Here is a 22,074-nt window from a genome sequence, read left to right on the forward strand (position 1 = left end):
GTCCCGCCCTCAGGGCACTTTAGGGAAAAGGGGGGGGGGGGGGAGAGAAAGCCCTGCACTCACCAGCTGTTGCAGTGGCGATCAGAGCCTTTGGGGGGCTCGTGGCAGGCCCTCCCTTTGCAGTGCAGGGCAGTGGATGCCTCCCCTGCTTGGCACCAGTGTGGCAGCTGTTGCATTGCACAGGTGCAGTGTGGCTCAGCAGGGCACTGCTCGCTGTCTGGGAGCTGGGGCAGCTCCACTCATCAGCCGGAGCCCAGCACCACTCAGCCCCAGTGTCCCCAGCTCCCAGACAGCACACAGCGCCTTAACGAGCCAAGCTGCATCCATGCCATTGGGAAGCTGCCGCGCGGGTGAGCCATGAGAGGGCTTGCAGCTGCCCGGCTGTGCCTGGCTCTCCCCAGCAGATCCAAATCTCTGAATCAGCACCGAATCTCCGATTCTGATTCGGCCAAATCAAATGGGGACAGTGATTCGAATATCGAATCGACTGAATCCAAATCGAATACTTCCCTATTTGTACAGGCCTAGCAATTACCATAGAACAGCTGATGCATGGTAAATATCACCTTCCTTTATCTTGCAGTAATTTGTTTCTGTGCTCATGCCCTCAGTATTGACCACTAGAGAGGAACTAGTTAATTAGTATTCGTAATGTCTATTAAAGAAACAAGAACAGTACTAACTGGTGCTATGTTTAGTGGAACAAAAGGTTAGATACAGTGTTGCAAATTCTTTTGTGTCATTAAATAGGAGTCTAGATTAATGAAGGAAAAGGTTATTTTCATTACTTCTCTCTTCAATTGTCTACTTTGTCTAATTGATTAAATCTATAGTTATTCTGGGGATGGGGGGCGCAGAATAATTTTATAAACTTGGCAAGGAAAATTGTAAAATTAACCTAGATGATGATGATCTTTATTTAATTTCAGTTCTTTAATGTTGGAGGGTGTTGAACCACAGAGTACCTGTGAATTGGAGGTAGATGCAGTAGCTGCTGATATTTTAAATCGATTGGATATTGAAGGTAAGTTGATTATTCTGTATGTTGTACTCATCAGGGCAGAGGATGTATTATGGATTTGTTAAGTATCTCATTAAAACCTCAGTCTTGATTGAGCTATTGTACATTGTGTAAGTGATAAATACCATATTTTTTTGCATGCAACATACTCTAGAATAAGATGTATTCCTTATTTTGAAGATTGGAATGAATCTTTAAAAGTCTTTCCTTGTAGTAATTGAGTATCAGCAGCTACGGAGCTGTTTGTTTGTTGTTCTACTTCTTGTGGATAGTGTGAAGACCTTTATTTCCACTTTTACCTGGGAAGCAGCAGCAATGACTCTTACTTTATTTTCTCACACATCACATACATGCCAATTTCCAGCAGCTGACTTTTGGCAAAAGGCATGCTGTATGTGAAAAGATATGGTAATATTGGCTACTGTACAAAACTGATAAACAGCAGATATAAAATGGACACCGAAAGTCGGGAGAAAGTAGGTGATTCTAAGAGTGACTGAGGAACAAGACAGAATCTTGGTGTAACAGGTCAGGAGACTGTTTCAGTCTATAAGAAGTGTTTAATATATCCATTTTTTAGGTTCTTTTCCATCTGTTGCTTACTAACCCCTGAATTAACCTTGGTATGGATGCCAAAAGAAGTTACCATTATACACTTAGAGCATGTAGTCTTAAAAGCAAAGGAATACTAGGGAGTAATTAGAAAAAATATACCAGAATTTACCCATTATACCTGTATTCCTAGGAAACTGAAGAGTTTCGGTGAACAATTAGGTGACTGAAGATGAAACCTGTTAATGGGAAAACTAAAGAATTGTCAGACTTGATTTCACATTAGCAACCTTACTTTGATGTATTCTTGCATATTTCAGCCCAGATTGGCAGGAACCCGGGTTTGCAAGCCATATGGGAAGATGAAAAGCGGCGCCGTAGAGAGAAAAATGAGTCTTCTCAGATTAGTCCTCCTGATTCACAGGGTAAACAGTGTACAGTAAAATGCAGTTGCTTATTGAATGTTTTTTGGAGTGACAAGCAGGCAAAAGAGTGTAAATTGATGCGTTTAAATTGCTGTGTTTCAGCAGGTGTCCAGAATTATGGCTTTTCAAGGCAGAGACTTTAAGAGTTTTCTCATGTTTGTAGTTCATTTGTTTTTCTATCTACAGGGTGTAAGCTTAATTCAGAATAGTGTTAATTCAATACAATTTAATTCAGTACACTTTATTACTGTGTTTACCTGAATCCAAGATGACTTTGAATTTAAGACAACCCCAATCAGTTATTAGATTCTATAGATGGAAAATTATAAATGTATTGTCTTTTTCCATGAACATAATCAAATTATTGGGGGGTTGTCTTAAATTCATCTCCCTCCCTCCCCCAACCCAACCCCCTTCTGCAACAAATAAAGCAGGGGCAGGGGGGGCAAGCAGCCTGATCCTACTACTTGTCCACCTGGTATATACATCCTCCTTCCACGTACCACAGCCACTAGACCTCCCCACCCCAGGGCCACGCATTTATCCTGTGTGGCTAATTCAGCTCTGGCTTAAGCCCAGGGTACAGAGCGCACAGTGGCTCTGGCCCCCGTCAGGCAGCAGCAGTGGCAGCAGCTCCTGTGTGGCCTGAACCAGAGCCAGAGCTGCACAGTCTCCTTTGTACTCCTCCAGGCTGCCCACCATATGGGCTCCCTCCCCGACACCATGCACTGCCTCATGCCGCCATCACCACCTGCACTGTCTCTGCCATCTGCCCTCTGGCCAGGTGGCAGTGACAGCAGCAGCAGCACTTATCAGCTCTGTCCTGGCCTCTGCCCCAGCCTGGAGCAGGTGGTGGTGGTGGCTCCAGCCCTAGACCCATGTCAGGGCCTGAGCTGCAATAGCTGCTTGTCCTGGGCCAGTACTCAAATCCAGTCCAGGGCTTTTTCCCTCCCCATGTCTAATGTGGGGGGAAAATCTACTCCCAGTTTGAGCAAATTATTATGGTATTATTGGTAGACCTGGTAGTAATGCCTGTATTTAAGGTTGCCTGACATTTTCCATTATAATACCCTGTATTTAGATACTTAGCCAAACTTAAAACATACCTTTCTCTCTCTCAATGTGTGAAGCTAAAACAGTGGGGTTATTTTTTTAGGACTAGCTATGGGGAAGTTGTTGTTTTGGCCATATTAATGTTTGTTGAACAGGGCAGACTCACTGGGAATGAATTAAGATCATAAAGTGAATGAAATGGTTGACTATAGGACCACTACCTCATTTGTTGCAAAAATAGAAGAAGTATCAACGTATGAGAACTGCGAGAACAGATAAACATGTGGGTCAAGCAGATGGAAGTTAATATGGAGAAATGGATTCTGGGTGTGCTCTTTTCAGAATTCCTATATAATGCTGTTCAAATTGCATACGCTAATCACTGGTGGCTCCTACCTATATGGGTGGCCATCTTAAGACTGTGATTTACAGAATTGTTGAGTACTTGTAACTGCAGTGAAGTTCAATAGGAATTGGGCTCTAAACAGATAAAGTATTGTAAAATGCTAAATATTCTGAGAGATTTGGCTGCAAATTGGACAACCAACGTCAGTCAAGACTTTGATATGTTGGTTTTAAAAGCGTTACAGATTCTTGTGTAAAATAATAGTATAGTAATAGTATAATACTCACAATAGTATTCTGAAGATAAATTCTGTAATTTTAAGAAAGAATTAAGATAGAGTTGAGTGCCATAAAAATACTAATGAGGATGTAATGGCCAACAAAGCATTCACCTTTTTTAAAGATCTTCTCTAGTGGTTCGGAAGTCTGAATTTCTATATTTTTATGAAAGAAAGTATATCTGTTTCTTTATTTAAAATTCTCATTAAAATTATTTGTCAATATGCTGTTGAAAATACAGCTAAATGAATGTTTTTAATGATAATTGAAAAATTACTTTTATAACTGTCTTGAAACCAAGGAAATGGAGTACGCTTTCAATGCATCTATACATGACTAAAATTGTTAGGAAAACAGAGCTACTAGCTGGGCACATATCACACATTCAACCTTTTTTTCCTAAAATTTTTCACAAGTGTAGTCCGTTACTAGTATAAAGGATCTTCTTAGGAATCATACACAACAGTTGCTTTCTGTTAATAGAGCTGAGTAAAAGCTCCAATTAAATATATTTTTTTATTATTATTATTATTTTTTAATTTAAAGATCGAGGATTTGTGCCAGCAACAGAAAGTGAAAAAATCTTTCAGAAGAGGCTAAAAGAAATCCTCAAGCAAAATGACTTCTCTGTGTAAGTGATGAACTATTTTCCTTGACATTAGTTTTTTGTGCTGACTTTCAACTGTCATTTTAAAGTATGTTTCTAATTTTTTTTTAAATATGTAGAACATTATCGGGATCATTGGACTACAGTAATGGATCAGAGGAGTTCTCTGCTGAGTTGACACTACATTCTGAGGTACTTTCTCCTGAAAATGTTCTGTGTTCACCAGCCAACATGATAGAAGTGCACAAAGATGAGAAACTGAACAAAGGTGAGTATTTTCAGTGACATTTCATAGATTTCGTAGACACACTAGGGCTGGAAGGGACCTCGGAAGATCATTGAGTCCAGCCCCCCGCCCAAAGGGCAGGAAGTCAGCTGGGGTCATAAGATCCCAGCAAGATAAGCATCCAATTTACTCTTGAAGGTGTTCAATGTAGGTGCATGAACCACCTCCGATGGCAGGCTATTCCAGACCTTGGGGGCTTGGACAGTAAAGAAATTCTTCCTTATGTCCAGCCTGAAACAGTCTTGCAGTAGTTTATAACCGTTTGACCTTGTCATCCCTTGGGGCACTCTGGTGAACAAACGTTCCCCCAGATACTGGTGGTCACCCCTGATAAACTTATAGGTGGCCATCAGATCACCCCTGAGCCTGCACTTTTCCAGGCTAAAGAGCCCCATAGCTCTCAGCCTGTCGTCGTAAGGTCTGTTTTCCTGACCTCTGATCATGTGCATGGCTCTTCTCTGGACTCTCTCAAGCTTTTCCACTTCCTTTTTGAATTGTGGAGCCCAAAACTAGATGCAGTACTCCAGCTGTGGCCTCACCAAGGCTGAGTACAAGGGGAGAATGATATCCTGGGATTTGCTTGAGAAGCATCTATGGATGCAAGCCAGCATTTTGGTCGCTCTACTATCTGCAGCATCGCATTGCAGGCTCATGTTCATCTTGTGGTCACTGATGACCCCCAAGTCTTTCTTCCATAGTACTAGCCAGCATAGCACTGCCGAGCCTATAAGGATGCTGCAGGTTTTCCCTCCCAAGGTGGAGAACCTTGCATTTTTCAGTGCTAAACACCATCAGGTTCTCATCCGCCCATTTGCTGAGCCTGTCCAGGTCAGCCTGGATCACACTCCTGTCTTCAGGTGTGGATGCTTTGCCCCAAAGTTTGGTGTCATCGGTGAATTTGGTCAGTCCACTTCTGACTCCAATGTCCACCATGTTAATGAAGATGTTGAACAATATGGTTCCAAGGACAGAGCCTTGGGGGGACCCCACTGGTCACAGAGCACCATGACGATTGACTTCCTTCAATTACCACCCTCTGGGTCTGACCATGGAGCCAATTTCCCAGCCAGCAGATCGTGGTGGACCCAAGGCCACAATTGGCCAGTTCTGCCAAGACGTGATCATGGGATACCAGATTGAAGGCTTTTTTGAAGTCAAGATATATGACATCAATCTCTTCTCCCTTGTCCAGGTGATAGGTCACCTGGTCATAAAAGGAAATGAGATTGGTCAAGCAAGACCTACCCGCAACAAACCCATGCTGGCTATCCCTCAGGATGTTGGCGTCGGCCAGTCCATTAAGGATGGCCTCTTTAATAAACTTTTCTAAGATCTTCCCTGGGATAGAAGTCGGGCATTAGAAGTCAACATTAATTTTAAGGACAAGTCCTGGTGGTTTTATATATTCCTATATTTTGGCAACTGAAACTAGTGAGGACTTGGCTCTTGATTACAGAGGAACTACACACCAAAAACAAATTTGTCTTCATTTGTACTCTTTATAACTAGGGACCTACTGAAATACTGATTTATGGCATTGCCTGTGAAATCTGTGGGGGAAATAAAAACTTAGTGAAAATAAACTGTTGGCTTCCCAGAGGGAGCCAGCAGTCTTCAGGGTGCTGTCTGCTAGGGCAGGGAAGGGGGAAGAGGGTTCTGCCCGCTTGAAGGGCTGCTGGCCCCCCAGCCTCTTGCCATGGATTGGCTGAGAGCTGCTTGTCATGTGGCCCTGTCTCTCTCCAGTCAGTAGGCAGGGCTGCATGACCGGCAGCCCTCGCAGCCAGTCTGTGGCAAAGGGTAGAACCATATGACTGGCTGCCAATCAGTGGCTTGGGTTTGGGCCCCTTAGCCAATCTTTTGTGGGGGGAGGGGGGGCTGGCGCTGCCCCATAATGCCCATGAAACTGCTGCCAGGCCCTGCCTTCTGCCTGCAATATTGGTGGGCAGGTGCCCCAAATTCAGTAGGTCACTATTTATAACTCCAATAAAGTCAGTTCTATATCATGGTTAGGAGCCAGCTATGTTCTCTCAGCATCCACTTTGTGCTCCTCTGTATCAGTAGGATCTCTGAGACATGGCTGGTTTTTCATTGGTACTGCTAGCATGGAATAGGGATGCAGTTAGCCTAAGAATCTGGCAAAGTACATGAACAGCTTTTTAACCACTGTAGAAAGTACACAGATTATCAGAACTACCAAGTAGAACTGTAGTAAGAATTCTTATAAATAATGTGACTATATTTGAATTTATAATATCTGTAAACTGATTTTTTTAATGTGTTTTGTTTTCATATTGAAACATTGATGTGCGAGTCTTTCAAGTTTGTCGTCTTTTTTTTTTTTTAAGAACCCAACAGGAGGCATGGTAAAGAAGAGGAAGCACTTATTAACGAAGAAGCAATTTTAAACGTTGTGGAAAATAGTCAGAGTTTTCAACCCTTGTCTCAGAGACTGAATCAGACTCCAGTTTTCAGTAAGTATAATCAGAATGCAGTAAACATGATCCCCCCCTATTAAGTTCTTTTTATTCCCCTAAATGTCATTATGCTCAGTGGCATACCAAATTATTTTTTTCAATGAAGACTTGAGCGAATTATCCTTTCCTCCTTCTGGTAGCATTATCAGTCTAGTAAGTTTGTAAAGGTCACTCTGTTACTGCTGTTGCACTAATCTGTCAACCTTCATACCAGTGTGCTAGGATACTTGGATGCATTGCTGTTCCATAATTTTCTTAGAGGTTGTGGGGAGGCCTGAAAAGATTCCGGTACACCAAAATTTGGATCAGCAAGTGTAAGCACTTGATGTTGAGGTATGTTAGGATGATAGGTTAAGACAAATAGTGAGGGTAGATGAAAAAACATGGCTGAAGAGAGAAAGGGAAGTAAATGCAACTAAAAAATAAAGCGAAAGAGAGCAAAACCAGGGATCAGAGGAAGCACAGAAGGATGTGATTGGGGAACAGATTGACTTACAGTTAATAGCACAGTAAAAAGTTGACTTTCTGAGTATGAAGGAAGAACTAGAACACTATGTTGAAGAGAGAGAGATTTATTGTTGAATGCTGTCAGCTTTGTTTTAGAAAAGGTAGGCAAGATCTCGGGCAGTGAATAACACAAGCTGCTTAAGGAAAGAGGATCTATGGGGAGAATGATGTGTGAAGAGGAGAGCAAAAGGATGAACTTTGTAGGTGAAAATACCATAATCATGAGACTTTCTCAGGAGTTACTCAGCTGCACGTGAATGTTGAAAAGTGATGTTGTCTGTAGCCCAGAGGTGTGCTCCATATGTCCTATGGGCCACCCACAGCCTACCAGGCTGGCCACATTAGCAGTCCACTGTAGCACACTGTCAATACTCTGGATACTCTGTATTGTGGTGTACATGTAAGAGGTCTACGACCCTCGCACCAAGACCTCTGATGCATATGCGTAAGCATAAGTATGGAGGAGTGAAGGCTGCCCAGGATGTACCATACTCCCTTTAGACCATCACGATTGGACTTGGTTTGGCTTTTGGATTCAGACATTCGGTGCTTTGATGGTTGTAGCTTCTGCCAGAGCAACAGATAAGAACTACTTGTAAAGCCTCAATGAGTGTGTATTTCTGTCAGGGTGATTTCCCTTAAGCCAAGCGTTCTTAAACTGTGCGTCATGACCCCCCGGGGGGTCATGAGCAACCTAAAAGTGGGTTGCAACTTCTCCTTCTTCCCCAATGCGTAAATGTTCTGCCTTCTTCCCACCCCCAGTGGCAACGCACGTGTTCTTAGACTCACGTGTATTGGAAGCGTCTCTCTTGTTTTCTAATCTCGGTGTGCACGGGTTAGTAAAGCTCAGTACTTATCTGTCAACAATTCGATTGACTGAGTTTTCCCTTTGCCACATCCTACTTGTGTGAATCAGGGTTTTCAGCGGTTGCAGCTATAAAGAGCAAATACCGATCAAAAATAAACGTGGACGTGAAATGAGACTGGCAGTCTCAAAAATAAAGCACAGGTTTGAAAAACTAATGAGTACCAAGCAAGCTCATCCTTCTTATTGAAAACTATTGACAGTTTTAAATTTGACAGTGTTTTCTTTTCAGTGAAACAGTTTGGAATATGATAAACTTCATAAAGTGTTTTTTGATAAATATATTTCATTAATATACAAAGGTAAATGCACTTTATTTATCTCCTACCTAATCCTAATGAAATCAGTAGCTTTAATCATGGGGGGGTCACATAAATTTATATATTATTTTATGGAGTTACAATATCACAAAGTTTGAGAACCCCTGCCTTATGCTTTCTCCAACCAAGGAGTAGCCACAAGGCACTGGGGACTAGGGTTTTCAGGTGCCATATACTTACTCTGGAGGTTGCAGCATTGTGGTGTTTTATAGGAGTTTCCCCGCTACATTGCCACCAGACCTTCCAGTTGGATGCAGTTTAGTCATACCCAAGATCTGCTATAGTTCTCTGTTTAAACTGCTTAATTAAACAAAGCAGGATTTGAAAACCAAAAAAGTGTGTGTGGTGACCTCGTTGCATGGCAGTTAATCAATATGCACATGGTGTCTGCATGTGCTGTCCTGTTTTTCCTATGTAAATGTGCTGAAAACTTCATATCCAATCACTGGGGCTTCTATTAAGAACGGTCCTCCTCTAGAAAGTGTACCTTGCAAGTGATTCTCAAGGTGAGAGTTGCGCATCCAGCACTTGAACAGGGGTGCAGCACAAGTTGGAGACTTAGTTTCTATTCCTGAGGTGCTGTATGACCTTGGGCAGTGTGCTTCCTCTCTGTGCCTGTTTTCCCTCCCACACACTGGATTTTCTCCTGAGATTGTAAATTTAACAGCGTAGACCAAGACTCTTCTATAGTCTGTAGCACATGAGGTGCCAGTCTCAGTTGGGGTTTTGGCCACTACTGTAACACACATTAATAATAAATTAAGTTTGTAAAAGTGCCAAGGAGTAAGAACTGGTGTTTAGAGAACTGGACATGCAAGGAACAAAGAATTCAAGAACAGAAGGTAAAGTTAAAAGTAGGAGGAAAGAAATGCCTTGTGATTTAAGCTGAGAACTAAGAGTTAAAGGAAGTAGCTTCTGTACTTGACAGTGGCAAAGATACCATGTATGACCTTGGGTAAGTAGCTTAATGTTTCTGAACTCTGGTTTCTTCACTGGTAAAATATGGATGTTACCTGCCTCCTAGGGGCATGAGACTAAATTTTAATTTTTCTATAACTCTTACTCAGGAAATCTCTGTATGATTTATAATTATGAAGTAAAGTAGAAACCATATTTTAACAGCGAGGAAGGAAGGAAAGGGAAGGAAGCAGTGGAGGGGTCTGGAGTTGAGATCACCAGTAGAGTGAGTATTAGCTTAGAGGAAAGGAAAAGAATGGAAAGAAAGCAAGCAATTTTCACACTTATGAGAGAAGTACAACTTAGAAATAAAATGATCCTTGGTAAAAAGTGTAGTTTTATATCTAAAAATGAAGCATGGAGGTTATTGATCAGATTTGAAGTGATGGATTTTCAGTGTGGACACTGAAGGCACCTAGGAGAAGATTGGGAATTTTGGCAGGAAGGGGGAGGAGTAGACGATAAGCATAGAAACTGAGAGAAGAATAACTGATATAGAGGGCAAAAGGAGAGAAAGAGCTGTATAGCATGGATTTTGCAGGGGGTGAAGTAGGAAGCAAAGAGCCAGGAAATGGTAAGGATGCAGGAGCCCAACAATATACATGCAGCTATTGTTATGAGTAGAGTTGAGGAGGTTAAACAACTGAAAACACTTTTATCGGATGGTGAAATGAAGGGAGGGAACCAGGTTTCATGCATGTGCAGTGGAGACGGAAGATTTGGGAAGACAGGAACATTAATCAGTCAATTTACTAGGAACAGTGAGGAGGCGGAAGTGTAAAGAACGTGTATTAGAATTAGATTGTCAGAATTACAGTTAAAGAAGAAGATATGAAGCAGGGAATTGGGAAAACCAGATGGGCATGAAAAGAGGTATGCTTCTGGGGCTGGCATAATTTTGTCAGTAACAAACAAATGGACTAACATATTTAGGAACTATATTTTAATGATTATCTGAATTAGAAACTATAATTAAAAATTAACTAATAGAATAAAATGTAGGTTAAACTTGTGCATGTGTGGACTTTTTCTGCAGTGGACACCAGTGCTGATCAAGCCATGATACACCTGTTGGCTGGCTTGGAGGATGATGGGTATCAAATGCGAGGACATAGAAAATTACCACATCACCATTCTCTTGGAAACTTTAGAAACTCTCAGAACAGCGATGATGAAGAAAATGAACCACAAGTTGAGAAGGAAGAAATGGAACTCAGTTTGCTCATGTCCCAGAGATGGGACAGCAGTATTGAAGAACCTGGGGCAAAAAGAAGGTACATATTTGACATTAGGGGCAGAAGGTGTGGAGCATTCCCCCCCCTTCCCCCCCCCTTTTTTTTTTTTTTATTTGAAGTGTTCATTTTTTCTTCCTAGTAAAGTTCATGATTTCAACTCCAGTGAATGAGCAATCCTAAACTGAAATGATTCGAATAATATATTGATCTTGATCTAAAGAAGGGACGTCTATTTGACCACATTGGGGTACCTGCATATCTTGGGCTGATAAACTAGATGTAATCACTTGTATATGAACATACGTCTGAAAGTTTTGGATACTAAAATCCCAAAGCTTCAGTTTTGATTTTAAGAAGATACTTGAGAGAACGTCTTTGCAATTGAACAGTGGAAGGAATTTATCAATCTTTGCATTAAAATCCATTTTGGAGCCAAACATTGTAGACGTGTATGAGGCTTGATGCATCTGGAGTGAATGTTTAGGAGAGATTTTTGAAGGTTGACCCACCACTACTTCACTAACACCATTATATTCCCATGTCACTGAATCAGTGATTAAATCTTAAGATAGATAAACATTCACTTCTGGACTACCAGTATTTGGCAGCTTCCTTATCCTTTAAGATAAGGGATTCATTGAGCAATCTGTGCCATTCTGTTGCCATTCTGTGTTGATCCTTTTTGTCAACTCACTATTAACAGTCTATTAAGAAAATGTGTCCAGTGTTTTCTCACCCAAATTGTGGTTTGGCATCTATCTACCTATTTGCAGTTCCATCTGAGAACATCCAAGCACCTTACAAACATTAATATATTAAATTCTTGCAGTAGTTTTCTGAGATATGGAATATGATCCCATTTACAAGATGGAATGTATGAGGCACAGAGAAATAGATGGTTTCCTAAATCCATACAGGGGCATTGTAATAACAGCTAGTTTGGCTCCCAGTTCCTAGACTTTAGCCACAAAGCCTTTTTTCCTATCTGACCTTTCCTTTTCCATAGTCAGAATACTGTTAAAGGCAAAACTGAGTTCAGTGGTAGCTGAAAAAATTGAAAATCTTTTTATCCAAAATATTTCAACTATTTTTTCAGTTAGGGTAAAAGATATAGTTAATACACTGATTTTAGGCTGAGGGGTTGCATTCCTCTAGTTGTAAATGAAAAGAGATAATCATTTTAAATTTTTAGAGGCAGGTAGCCATAATCCACATGAAACTTTTGCATGCTTTTTTTTTTTAATTTTAAATTGCCTGATTATATTTTTAACTTCTGTTTTGGATTAGCAAAATAATTTGTTTCCATCAATAGGTATGTTTTTTTCAGCTCCATGAATTTAAAGACAAAAATACTTAATGCAAGGCTTTTGTAGCTGTTAACAGATTCTGATTTTTCTTTCTTATATAGCCAAGCTTTTTCTTAAATTTCAGGTGCACGTTTTTCAGCTTTTTCCATTATAGTTATTGGTTTGACAGCTCTTAGAACTTTATTTAAAAAAATACAAGCTTCCTCACATACAATTGAAACATCTGAATCCCTTTTCTACCCTCCTGAACCACCAGGCACTACACTTCTTGTCTAAATTGTTTTAAATGACTGACTGCCATTATACTGCATCTCACGATAACACCCCTGAACAATGTTCTTATAGTGTCAGATTTCTCACTGACAAATTTTCGCTTTCACTTACTACTACAGCATTTTAATTTTGGGGCTATCCTATGTCTAGATCTTTTTCCATCTGAGATATGCTATATTGCACTCAGTGTTTCTTGATTTTTCTTTTAGGTCAGTGGGCAAAAATTTGCATCGAAGCTCAACTGAAGAGGAGGATTCATCTTCAGAAGAAGAAATGGAATGGAGTGGTAACAGTATGCTTCTAGCTAATCTCTCTATACCTCAGTTAGATGGAACTGCAGATGAAAATGGTGGTAAGTAAATGGTAAAATGCTTTGAAAGTTACTGCTTGAAACATAACTTACTTCCTTGTCTATATGATAACCAGAAGGTGTGAACTTCCCTCAGCGGGAGCTCTCAACACAGCAGAGAAATAGTCTTAAATTCTGTAGGTGTAATATAGATTCAGCATGAGATTTACTAATCTCAATTTCTCCCTCTAATCAACTCCCCCTGCTTTGCTTTCGAGTTACATTAGCAGTCTGAACAGTGAAGGTTTTCCAGTTAATTAGCCCTAATGGAGAGGGTGAAGTCCATCTAGTCATCATAGGATTTTTCTGTTAATATTTTTAAAATCTTTCTCTCTCTCTCAGCTTTTATAGGATCCTTTAGCTCTACTACAATATATATTGTAAACTTTAATAATCATATGAAAAATCTAGATACCCAGTGTGCTTTGCTTTTTAGATGTATGCTGCCCATATTTAATACAGTGCATCTTGCTTCCAGCCTATATTGCATTCAGTTCATCACCTGTTACTGCCCTAAGATTGCATTAACATGCACCAGGGGAGAGTCAAATCAGCTGTAGGAGAAACTGTTAGGAGCGAAGGTTTATTTAAAAAAATGCTCTTGTTCTGCCCCCTCTGCTGAAATGTATTCTTTAAATAATCTGAAACAACAGTGTGCACAATTTGATTATGAAGAATTGAGAATTTATACAAAAGGTCTAGCATATTGTTTTGATTACAAGTCAAACTTTTTTCTTCAAAAAGAGCTATCAAAATCACAGTCCATTTATACATAGGATATATACAAACTGGCTCGCTGTTAATGAACCAGATCACCACCAGCTTGGAGGTCCCAGTATCTTTTTTGTCTGATCCTATCAAGTAGGAGATGAGCAGTAATCCTCCCTCAGGCAAGCTAGGAGCCTGGAAGTTCTAAAAGTCTGTCAAGTTGAAGCTTTCAGACTCCTATCTTCATTCCCAGGAGTTGAGTAATATTGAGACCCCACTGTAAGACGATCCATGTGACTGGCTCCAATGGTGACCTGTCAGGAGAAAGTCCAGGAGGTGAACAGGCAGGAAAACATGCAGAATTCTGCTGGAACCTTTCTTGTGATTCATTGTAAATTGTTCGAGGCGAATAGTGAAGTGCTATGCCAGTAGCTTTCAAACTTCCTTAAGTCATGGAACTCTTTCATATCACTTATTCTGCTGTGGCACAACCTCTACCCCCATCCTAAAGACCACACAGAGCCAGGGAACTTGGCTTCGCCATGGTGGTGCACTACCCACGGGCCCACTGTCATTACCCCTGATTTCATTGCGGAATTACTAATGACCTAGCACGGAACCCCATGCTCCACAGAACACATGTTAAAAATCACTGTGTTATACACCTAACATTTAGACACTTTTTACACAAAACAAAAACATTGTTAGAAAATTCCTATGCAACCTCTCACTTTTTCCTTTTCCATTTCCCTCAGAAATTTAGAAGTTGGATTTTGAATTGATAAAACCAGGCCTGTTTGGGTCCTGGGTTTTGGCTTCACACGTCATATAAAGTTATCAGGCCTTGTATAACATACTATCTTCTTAGAAACTGTGAACAGTTCCCATTTAACTAAAACTATTTATTCATTGACATGAAATTTTAAGCTGGCAATGATATATTGGGCCTTGTGCAAAATTATCTTTGGTATAGAGGGAATGATTTCATTTCTGTTTAGTATATTTAGTTCATTTAACTCTTTTTGGGTCCTTTCCTTTGTGATTTTCCTGTGGGAGTTTGTCAGAGCATCAGCAATTCAGGAACTTTCTCTATTGATTTTATTTGTGGTAAAACTGGTTTTTTTTGTATAATTGAACTTGAAAATGTAGGGTTGACTTATGCAAAGACAATTTATTATTTGAACAATACAAAAGATTAGAAACTGCAGTTTGGGAAATTGCTTTCAAGAGCTCCCTGACTGTTGGTCCAAGAATCAAAGAATCAGTGCTGAGCCTCCTATTTAGCATAACAGAGCTAGCCTGGCTTTTAAAAAGTAATATTACAATAAGGCACACAGCTAGAAATTATTTCCATATAAAAAGGGAGAAAAAACCAAATCTTCATTGATTCTGCTTTTCAGAAATGCTTAAAAAGTCATCACATTATCAAGACAATTTGAGTTGCTTTTCTTCAGTCCAGTACTAATGACAGAAACATAGTAGAAGATAGCTACTATGTCTGTTGAATTAAAAGAAAATACTAATAGTTCAAGGGCTTGATCTGTAGTTATTAACATATTTAGGAGGGAAAGCTGTTTTCCCTAAAATTAAACCTGAATATATGGAGTTGATTTGTGCAGGGTAGATTTATGAACAGAACAATTTAGTATTTAACATACAGTTTCCACTGTTAAACATATCTGAATCAAAAGATTCCTTGTATTAAGATGAATGAGTTTGGTTTCCTTCTAATTAATAGCAGTCGTTTCTTGTTAATGCAGTTTTGATACCTTACGTTAATCATACTTCACTGACCAGAAAATTTGAAATTGCAGATTAAAGTCCAAGGTATGCAGTAAACTAGAACTCTTGTTTCCAAAATGATACCTTTTATTAGACCAACTGGAAAATGGCAAGAAAATTGTCCTTTTCTGCAAGCTTTCGGGATCAAAGTCCCTTCGTCGGGCTCTGGGAAAAGTATAAATGGTACAAGATGGGTAAACACTTTTCCCAGAGTCTGATGAAGGGACTTTGGTTTTGATTATGTGAAAAATAACACATTTATTAACTGAAGATCTCATAATTGGCAATATGGTAAATTCAAAATTTGCAAACATCAGCTCACTTTTATCAAATTGTAAATGGCACTTGAGCTGCGTTTACTTATTTTCCAGACCTGAGGAAAGATACCTTGTGCCTGAAAGTTGGTCCAAGATCCCTCCCAAATATACAGTTAGTCCAATAAAAGATTTCACACCAAAAATACTCATATAGTCACACTAGTCTTTGTGGCTGCTGCCTGGTTAATACAAATCCTTTTTTTACATTTAATTGTTGGGGAAGAAAACCTTCAATTCAGTTCCTTGTAATTTCAGTGAATCATTCCCATTTTCTCTGTGTTTCTGTCATTGGCCCTTCTTTCAGTGGAGTCACGTTACATCTAGAGTTGCTTACATGAGCTCAGCAACTCCTCCTATCCACCAAGGGATATTGTTAGAAGTAAAGATTTTCCTTTTCTTACCAGAACTCAAAGAAAAATATCTGTGCATCCAGTTCCTGGCAGATCCTGTCAAAAATATAAACTCAGTAATTGACCTTGTTTTTTAGGCTTTGCTTCCATAAACTCTTAGAACTGCTTTTGCTTTTCACAAATATTTTAGAAAAATTTTTTGAGTTAATCTATAAAGGTTTGTAATAGTGTGTTGAGAAGCTACCTCATCACATTAGACATAAGTAATAGCACATACTCATAAGAGAGTACATACTGGGCACATTTACACATGCCCCTGACCACACATTTGGTACTGTACAGTCATTTACTACTTGCTAAACAATGCATGGTTATTTTTAGATGCCGGTACTGTGTGGTCCCAGCAGCACACAGTTATTTTTAGATGCTATGTTGCCATAGCAACAAGCTGCAGCGACGTAGCTCATCGCTATGGCGATTTAGCATCGGCATCACGGTTTGTGCCTACCAACGCTGCATTGCCATAGCAATGAGCTATATTGTCATAGCTTGTCGCTACAGCGACATAGCATCTTATGTAGACAAGCCTACTGTGTACCAGCATCAGCTGACTCCTTGGGAGACTTCAGTTGTTATACTGATGAACTTTGTTCTGTTGATCAAAAATAGAACTTATATTATTCTGCCTGAAAAACACCCGAATATAGCCTTTCTTGCATTTCTACACGTTTTTGAACTTATGGAAAAGACGCAACCTGAGAACAACCCAGGGTAAAAATCACTCCTGGGAGAGCAAATATCTGTACAATTTACCCTTCTCAGACAAGCCACAGCATAGTCCTCCAGCATCTTAGGTGCTTTACACCTACTCTACTACCTCACCCCAGCAGGGAGCAGAATATGCCCCCTTCACAATTCCACACTGTGCTTCAGGGAGACATAAGACAACTCTGAGCAATCCAGGTCAGCTAGCCAGGACTGAGGGAGCCTGCACGGAATGCAGATATGTGCACAGAGTCCCCATGGCTGCACAGTGTCAGCACTGCAATCTTTTTGCTCTTCAGGAGCTCAGCACTCAAATGTCTGTTTAGTCATCTTCAGGCAAGCTTTTCTACCATGAAAATAAACCTAGGTGAATTCTTTCAGGTCATTTGAAAGTGTGTAAGTCTCTTAGAATTATAGAAAGTTAGGGTTGGAAGGGATGTCAGGAGGTCATCTAATCTAGTCCCAATCCCCTGCTCAAAGCAGGACCATCCCCAACTATATCATCCCATCTAAGGCTTTGTCTAACCAGGTCTTAAAAACCACCAAGGATGGAGATTTCACAACCTCTCTGGGTAATCTGTTCCAGTGCTTTTCTAGCCTCCTGGTGAGAGAGTTTTTCCCAATATGTAACCTAAACTTCTTATGCTGCAACTTGAGACCGTTGCTCCTGTTATCTGCCACCACTGAGAACAGTCTAGCTCCAGTCTTAAATTATGATATGAATTTACCTTGCGTTAACAACTTTGCACTGATGCCATGTGTGGAGTAAGCTAGCTCCCTGGTCAGATCCTGTGACTGACAGTTTAACTGTTGATAGATGTGCTAATTTAGTATGGTATTTATGATCCAAGGTCATAATAGTGGTCACAAATAGAATATGATCTTTTTTAATGGGAAGGCCTTTCAAAGACTTATCGTAAGATGGTTAAAGACTTTTCTTTTTTAAGTCTAAGGAATTAATTATAGTAATAATTACTTGTTTTCCATTCCAGACAATCCTTTGAATAATGAAAGTTCTCGAACTCATTCCTCTGTAATTGCAACAAGCAAAATGTCTGTAAAGACCTCAATATTTCACAAAGACGCTGCTACGCTAGAACCCCCATCTTCTGCTAAGATTACTTTCCAGTGTAAACACACAAGTGCCCTTTCTTCCCACGTTTTGAATAATGAAGATTTAGTAGAAGAGCTTTCACAGCCAAACACAGAAGCAAGACCTGAACTTTCAGTCCACCCTCTTACAAAAGAAAGCACTTACACTGCAAAATACCCAATGTCTTTCAGCAATAGTGCCCATTCTGAAAACTCACACAAAGAAAGTAATAAGAAGGATATTCTTCCTGTTTCTTCTTGTGAAAATAACATTTTTGAATATGAAGATGATATTTCGTCAGTGAGCAGACAGATACCAAGTAGGAAGTATACCAGCATCAGGAAGGTTGAGAAGGATTCCTCTTATATGCATATGAGCCGCCATATTAGTGATGGCATATTGGGTAAAAACTCATTTAATTTTTCAGATTTGAGCCACTCCAAAAGTAAAATGCCTTCTGAAATAAGCGAAAAATCCAGCGGCACAAGTATAAATAGCTTTTTCCCTGCGACAGTAACAGAAAATTGTGATATGGTGTCTTGTTCGGGGGGGAATCGAACTGTGATGCATTCTGTTGAAAGCAGTACTGATGAAGGTGGCCTTAATAAGCTTAAAATTAGGTATGAAGAATTTCAGGAACATAAGGCAGAAAAACCAAGCCTCAGTCAACAAGCAGCACATTACATGTTCTTTCCCAGTGTTGTTCTTTCTAATTGTCTCAGCCGACCACAAAAATTAGCTCCTGTAACATATAAATTACAGCCAGGCAACAAACAGTCCAGGTTAAAATTGAGTAAAAAGAAACTGGGCCTTATCAATCATCAGGAGCTTGTAAGTGTAAATCATATTGCATCCATTAAGGAAAGCTGCTATACACAAGGTAATGCATGTAGTAACATTCCTGATAAGGATAGTGCTTTGCCAAATGATTTAGTTCAAGTTCCTCATGATACCTTTGACAATAGGATGCCTACAAATACTTCTAATTGTACTGACTGCCAGTTTGGAGATGGTTCTCTTGAAACCGAGCAGTCATTTGGATTATGTGGGAATAAATATACGCTCCGAACCAAGCGTAAAGTAAATTATGAGACTGAAGATAGTGAATCGAGTTTCGTCACACACAACTCAAAAGTTAGCCTACCTCATCCCATAGAAAGTGGGGAAAGTTTGGATGGGTCTCAGAAATCTCGAAAACGTAGAAAACTCTCTAAAAAACTGCCACCTGTTATTATCAAATACATTATCATCAATAGATTTAGAGGGAGAAAAAATATGCTTGTTAAATTAGGTAAAGTAGATTCTAGTGAGGAACAAGTAGTACTTACAGAGGAAAAAATGAATTTATATAAAAAGCTTGCACCTTTAAAGGACTTTTGGCCAAAAGTTCCTGACTCCCCTGCAACCAAATATCCTATTTATCCATTAACACCAAAGAAAAGTCACAGAAGGAAAGCAAAACATAAGTCAGCTAAGAAAAAAACTGGAAAACCACAAAAAGCAAATAATAAAAATATTAAAAGAACTTTATCTTTCAGAAAAAGAACTCATGCAGTCCTTTCTCCTCCCTCACCATCTTACAATGCCGAAGCTGAAGACTGTGACTATAACTATAGTGATGTTATGTCTAAATTAGGTTTTCTCTCTGAGAGAAGCACAAGCCCAATAAATGCCTCTCCCCCTCGCTGCTGGTCTCCCACTGATCCAAAAGCAGAAGAAATTATGACTGATCTAGATAAAGAAGCTTTACTTTTTAAGGGTCCTAACATGTTCAATAGCAAGACTGTTAATTCCAATGTAGGAAAAAATAGTCGAGCAAAATCTCAGGTTAAGAAATGTAAAAAGAAGTTTCCTGGCCCCACAATAGCTACTAAGAAAAGGAACAGGATTAATCAGACGGATAAAACACCAGATGATGGAAAAAAGAAACCTAGAACAAAACAGAAACAAAAAACAGCTGAAAAAATATCATCGAGGAAACGCATGACATTTAAAGGTGAAAAAGGAAATGTTCGTTCTGCTGCAGAAGTTAAATTTGTACTGAAGCACCAAGACTTGCCTGAGATTTCTCACAACTCTAGCAGCTCACAACCACTTCTTACTCAGAAAGAGAGTCTTTTAACTGGCTACTCAACAGGACACTTACCTTCCACACAGCTCACCTCCACAGCTGATGCACAAGGAAAATCGTCTGGCTATTTTCATTCATTGCTGGAATCTGATAAATCTCTGGATTTACAAAGTTTCACTACTGCACGAGGAGACCTTCATTCATCTATCATTTCCATTCCCGTCCTAGCTGGAAGGGAAATAACAAAAATAAACTCCCAAAGGCCTAAGAGTCAAAGTACAGTATGTCGTATGAAGGAATCTTGTTTGATTCAAAATAGTATATTTGATCCATCTAACCACTCATCTCAGGTAACACAGAATGCACATATTTCTAAAGATACAACATGTACAAAGATGGAAGAGACTGTGAATTCACAGACTAGATACTTATCAGTTGGAAAACTAAATGAAACTCATAGTTCTTTAGACCCAACTAAGACTGATCAGATGCATACCACTAGTTTTTTGCATTGTAAAGAGAGTAATCCGCAGCAAGTTTTGTGTTTATCAGAAGCAACAAAATTTGCTGATCCTTATTCTTCCATACTCAAATCATCTGAGGAAAGCCATGGGTCTCTTCAGTTACCTAAAAACTGTTTTATAACTGCTTTGAAGAGTCCAGTAAAGCAGATAGGATGGGAACACAAACAGAGAGGATTTGTTTTGGATATGTCACATTTTAAACCTGAAAAAGTAAAATCGAAGTCCCTATCAGAAACCACCTCACAAACAAAACCTGCTTCTCAGTGTAAAAATCGAAATATAGTGGCCCCATCAGCATTCAGTGAAGGACAGTCTGGGCTAGCTGTTCTAAAAGAATTACTGCAAAAAAGACAGCAAAAAGCACAACATGCAAATGTTATGCAAGAAGCATTATCAGTTAAACCTCAGCTGAACAGAAGTATTTCTTGCCCTCTTGAACAGAATAAAGCAGTTAAAAGATCAAGGTCTGTCACTTCACCAAGGAAGTTCCGTTCTCCCAGAACTACAAAGCCTAAAGAAAAAACGCCCAAACTTTTAAAAGTAGATTCTTTTAACCAACAGAACACTAATCAGATTGACCACTCCGTGTCAGATGACAGCCCCATTTTTTTTTCAGATCCAGGCTTTGAAAGCTGTTATTCCCTTGAAGACAGCTTGTCACCAGACCATAATTACAATTTTGATATTAATGCCATAGGGCAGACTGGATTTTGCAGTTTGTACTCTGCAAGTCAGTTTGTCCCAGCAGACCAAAATCTGCCACAGAAGTTTTTGAGTGATGCCGTCCAGGATCTTTCTTCTGGACAAACAACAGAAAGTGAACTTTTAAACCTTAATAGCCAAAAATCTGAGGAAGAGAAACAGCATCCTTCTGACCCAGGTAAATGGATTAGACCTGGTGCTCTGAGCCCTGAGCTTTTTGAGAAAGCATCCTTGGAAAGCAATGAGAACCATCCCCACAGTCAGTGGAGAAACAGTGTTCACACTCCAACATCTCGATCTAGCTCATCAATAGATGCTTTTTGTATCCAAGAGACAGAGGACTATGTAAATGAGAAATTCAAGTTGAATAGAAATCTACTGAGCAAAGAGAGATTTCTTAATCTTCCACAGCCAGCTAATACAGACTGGATTCAAAGTCGCACTAGAAAGGAAGCCACTTTTGAATCATGTCAATCACTTGATTCTGTTAATGCCTCTTTTACTTCGCTCTTGTCTTCTCCGGATGGTGATCTTGTGGATGGCACTTCAGAGTATTTAGAGTTGTATGTTCCAAGAAATAACGAGGGCTTAACTCCAACTCCCGACAGTTCACCAAGATCAACTAGTTCTCCCTCGCAATCAAAGAATGGAAGTCTTACACCTCGTACTGCTCATGTTCTTAAACCTCTCATGTCCCCACCAAGTCGTGAAGAAATCATGGCAACTTTGCTGGATCATGATCTTGCAGAAACAATTTACCAAGAACCATTTTGCAGCAATCCTTCTGATGCACCAGAAAAGCCCAGGTACATTCCCTATGCACTTATAAGGTCCTTCTCTCTCGCTCTCTGCTAATTTTATTATACAGTGTAGGAGATTTTTCACTCAGTGGCGTATGATGTACTTA

The 22,074-nt window shown here is 39.8% G+C and overlaps 1 protein-coding gene across 1 annotated transcript in view; it reads left to right on the forward strand.

The window, feature by feature from the left end:
- REV3L (REV3 like, DNA directed polymerase zeta catalytic subunit) overlaps positions 1-22,074 on the forward strand; it is a gene marked incomplete at its 5' end in the record, with an annotated part of 206,159 nt that overhangs the window by 107,944 nt on the left and 76,141 nt on the right. Inside the window, 8 exons of the mRNA XM_025198872.1 lie at positions 930-1,024; positions 1,894-1,998; positions 4,222-4,306; positions 4,402-4,550; positions 6,914-7,039; positions 10,728-10,965; positions 12,716-12,858; positions 17,770-21,973. Coding sequence (XP_025054657.1) covers positions 930-1,024; positions 1,894-1,998; positions 4,222-4,306; positions 4,402-4,550; positions 6,914-7,039; positions 10,728-10,965; positions 12,716-12,858; positions 17,770-21,973 — 5,145 coding nt within the window. The remainder of the gene's footprint in view (positions 1-929; positions 1,025-1,893; positions 1,999-4,221; positions 4,307-4,401; positions 4,551-6,913; positions 7,040-10,727; positions 10,966-12,715; positions 12,859-17,769; positions 21,974-22,074) is intronic.

The sequence above is a fragment of the Alligator sinensis genome, unplaced genomic scaffold (assembly GCF_000455745.1).
Source record: "Alligator sinensis unplaced genomic scaffold, ASM45574v1 scaffold737_1, whole genome shotgun sequence".
NCBI lineage: Eukaryota > Metazoa > Chordata > Crocodylia > Alligatoridae > Alligator > Alligator sinensis.